The 2,720-nt window shown below is 45.3% G+C and overlaps 1 protein-coding gene across 1 annotated transcript in view; it reads left to right on the plus strand.

Moving 5' to 3' along the window:
- The first annotated feature begins 323 nt into the window (after positions 1 to 323).
- LOC119422462 (broad substrate specificity ATP-binding cassette transporter ABCG2-like) overlaps positions 324 to 2,720 on the plus strand; it is a 16,595-nt gene continuing 14,198 nt past the window's right edge. The window contains exons 1-3 of the mRNA XM_037689836.1: positions 324 to 453; positions 2,144 to 2,285; positions 2,406 to 2,575. Of these exons, the coding sequence (XP_037545764.1) occupies positions 324 to 453; positions 2,144 to 2,285; positions 2,406 to 2,575 (442 nt within the window). The remainder of the gene's footprint in view (positions 454 to 2,143; positions 2,286 to 2,405; positions 2,576 to 2,720) is intronic.

A 2,720-nucleotide genomic window follows, 5' to 3' on the forward strand; every position in this document is an offset into this window, starting at 1 on the left:
GTGAATTTGAGGGGAAGTAGTCCATGAGCACTGTCCAGATACCCCCCCCCCCCCCCCCCGCCCCAGTCCTGATAAGAGATGGTGCAGTGTTTGTCAGCCGACTCAGTAGAGCTCTGAATCAGGTCCATGTCTTTGGGGAAGGAAGTGGGTAGGGGAGGGGGGAGCAGAGCATCTTGTTCACATAACATCCAGGAAAATTTGAGATATTCATCCTTCCAAGGCTGATGCCGGGAAAGCCAGATTCAGATAGCAACATTTGTTTTGGGTCAGGCCAAGCTCTATTAATTTCCATCTCCCTTTTATAGTCTCGCTAGTACGTCTCAATGGCGACTCCAAACAGCCAAATTGTGGTCACATACGCCGAGTTGAGGTCTTACAACTTCGCTGAGATCTATTCCTTCCCATCAGCAAGATTCAGGAGCCGCAAGCCTGCAATTCTTCTCAGCAAGAACTGTGTCCAGTTTACGGCTCAGCTCACACAACGTTCCAATCTGAGTGTTGACAGCAATGCACATTCCTTCACACATGCTGTGCAGCCTTACAATTGCCAGAACAGATGCTGACGTTTTCCAAATGTCTCTCTATGCCAGGTAACCACCAATTCCAAAAAGCAGAAATCCTGTTATAATAAATCCAATTATGTAAACATCTTCAGCGTCCTCAACTGACAAGATGGAAAGACAGACACTCTTCCACTTCCCCCAATACTCCATCTGGCTGCCAGTGTCCCACTGGGGCAGGAGGGCTCTCATTCACCCTGTCTTCACGCTGAGAAAATTTGATAAATTGTGTTGAGAGACCAGCTGACCAGATCCATAATTTACAATTCAGAAGATCCAAAAAAGTTCAATCTGGTCCTCTGGACATTCAAAATAAACAAAAAACAAAACAAAGTGGTGTCTGATTGTAATCTTAAACTGACCACCTCTATTGCATCATCAACAGGAATGCACGTAAAGAGTGATGTGACATCAAAAGAGACCATTGTTTCATCAGTCTCCATGATGACATCCCTCACCTTATCCACAAAGTCCATGGTGTTCTGTATGTGGTGTTCTGAGCTGCCAACTAAAGGGATGAGTACAGACGCCAGATATTTGGAAACATTGTAAGTGACTGAGTTAATCATGCTAACGATTGGTCTTAAAGGTACACCTTGTTTGTGTATTTTAGGTAAACCATACAGACTAGGTGTGGCCTCCCCTGGGTACAGTGTGTGGTACAGAAAACGGTCAATAGCCTTGTCCTGCTCCAAATTTTTCAGGCAATCTATCAACGTCTTCTTGTAATTGCTTCCTGGATCTCTCTTCAGAGGTTCATAAGTGGTTAAGTCACTAAGGAGTGTCATAACTTTCTCATGATAGTCTTTCTGGTTCAAAATCACTGTGCACCTTCCTTTGTCTGCTGGGAGAATGATGATGTTTTTGTCCTTGCTAAGAGTGGCGAGTGCATCCCTCTCCTCTCTACATCAGCAGAGCAGGGAAGGAGCAGGAGGGAAAAGCGTCCGCCTCCGCTGAGAGCAAGAAGGAAAAAACAACAACATAAAAGTCTGATTATATGCACTGAATGCCAAATTGACTGTGGTCCACTGCAATTAATGGTCAAAATGAAATATTTGTTGCGAAACACTCTTTGAGAAATGGTGATGAAAATTCTGCACCCCATCCACACTACAATGGACGTTTTTAAAAACTGAGGTTTTCTGCTGCACTTGCCCTCCCAGTCACACACAAACAGCTTTCCATAGCCTAGATTGGTTTCACTTAGACCTGTGTGAAGAGGAGATTTACTCATTACTTTGTGGTTCAACTTTTGTGGACTCACTCTTTCATGGTTTTTCAAAGAGTGAACATGAGGGAAACAAAATTGTACTGGACACAACATGATTGTCAGCTTTATTATTACTCGTGATTGGGACAGTACGAGATACTGTACAGTAAAAAGTTAACAAAAAAAATTAAATATTTTGGACAGGTGTCACCATTTTGTAGTTTTCTCTTAGTAAGCCTACACTGTATTGCTGCTCATAAGAGCTACATTTCCCAGAAGCCAACAGTGCTCTGCCCAGAAGCCTCGTTGCCTTTTGCTGAAATAAGTAGAGGGAAAGTTTTAATTTCATCTGAGAAAGTTCGGTCATTTACAGTGACTTTGGCACCCAGTGGATTCAGAGAGCCACACAGAACCAGACCAGAACTGAAGCAGAACCAGACTCCTAATCACATAGGTGAGCCTGAGAGCTGGAAGCTGGCCAACGAGGATTTCCAAGCAGGGACGCACAGCCATAGGTCTGGCGTTCTCTCTGGAGAACACCGGTACTTTCGTTATGCACATTTGGACTTGCTTTAGTTCCATGCTGCCCATCCGAAGGTCTGTCCCCTCCCCAAAAAAGTGCTTTGGCACTCAAGGGCTGCACAGAACCAGAGCAGAACTGGACCTCCAGACCCATCAGGGAACCCGAGAGCTCGTAGCTGGCGCACGAGGACTTCCGTTCAGGGACACGCAGCCGTAGGTCTGGTGTTCTCTCTGGAGCCCACTGCCACTACCCTGAGCCAGAGAGCCAACCAGAACTGGCAGGGTAGGTCTGCCAAAACGGAACCAAGTCAGAGCGGAACCGAGTCACTGCTGTTCTGCCAGCTGGTGAGTAAAGTTATATACATATGTTGTTAAAATGCTGTAGGTTTAAGAGTTTTGAACATTGCAAAAGTGTGGGAAGGTTTTCC

Source organism: Nematolebias whitei, chromosome 16 (genome assembly GCF_014905685.2).
Source record: "Nematolebias whitei isolate Nwh7 chromosome 16, NemWhi1, whole genome shotgun sequence".
Lineage (NCBI taxonomy): Eukaryota > Metazoa > Chordata > Actinopteri > Cyprinodontiformes > Rivulidae > Nematolebias > Nematolebias whitei.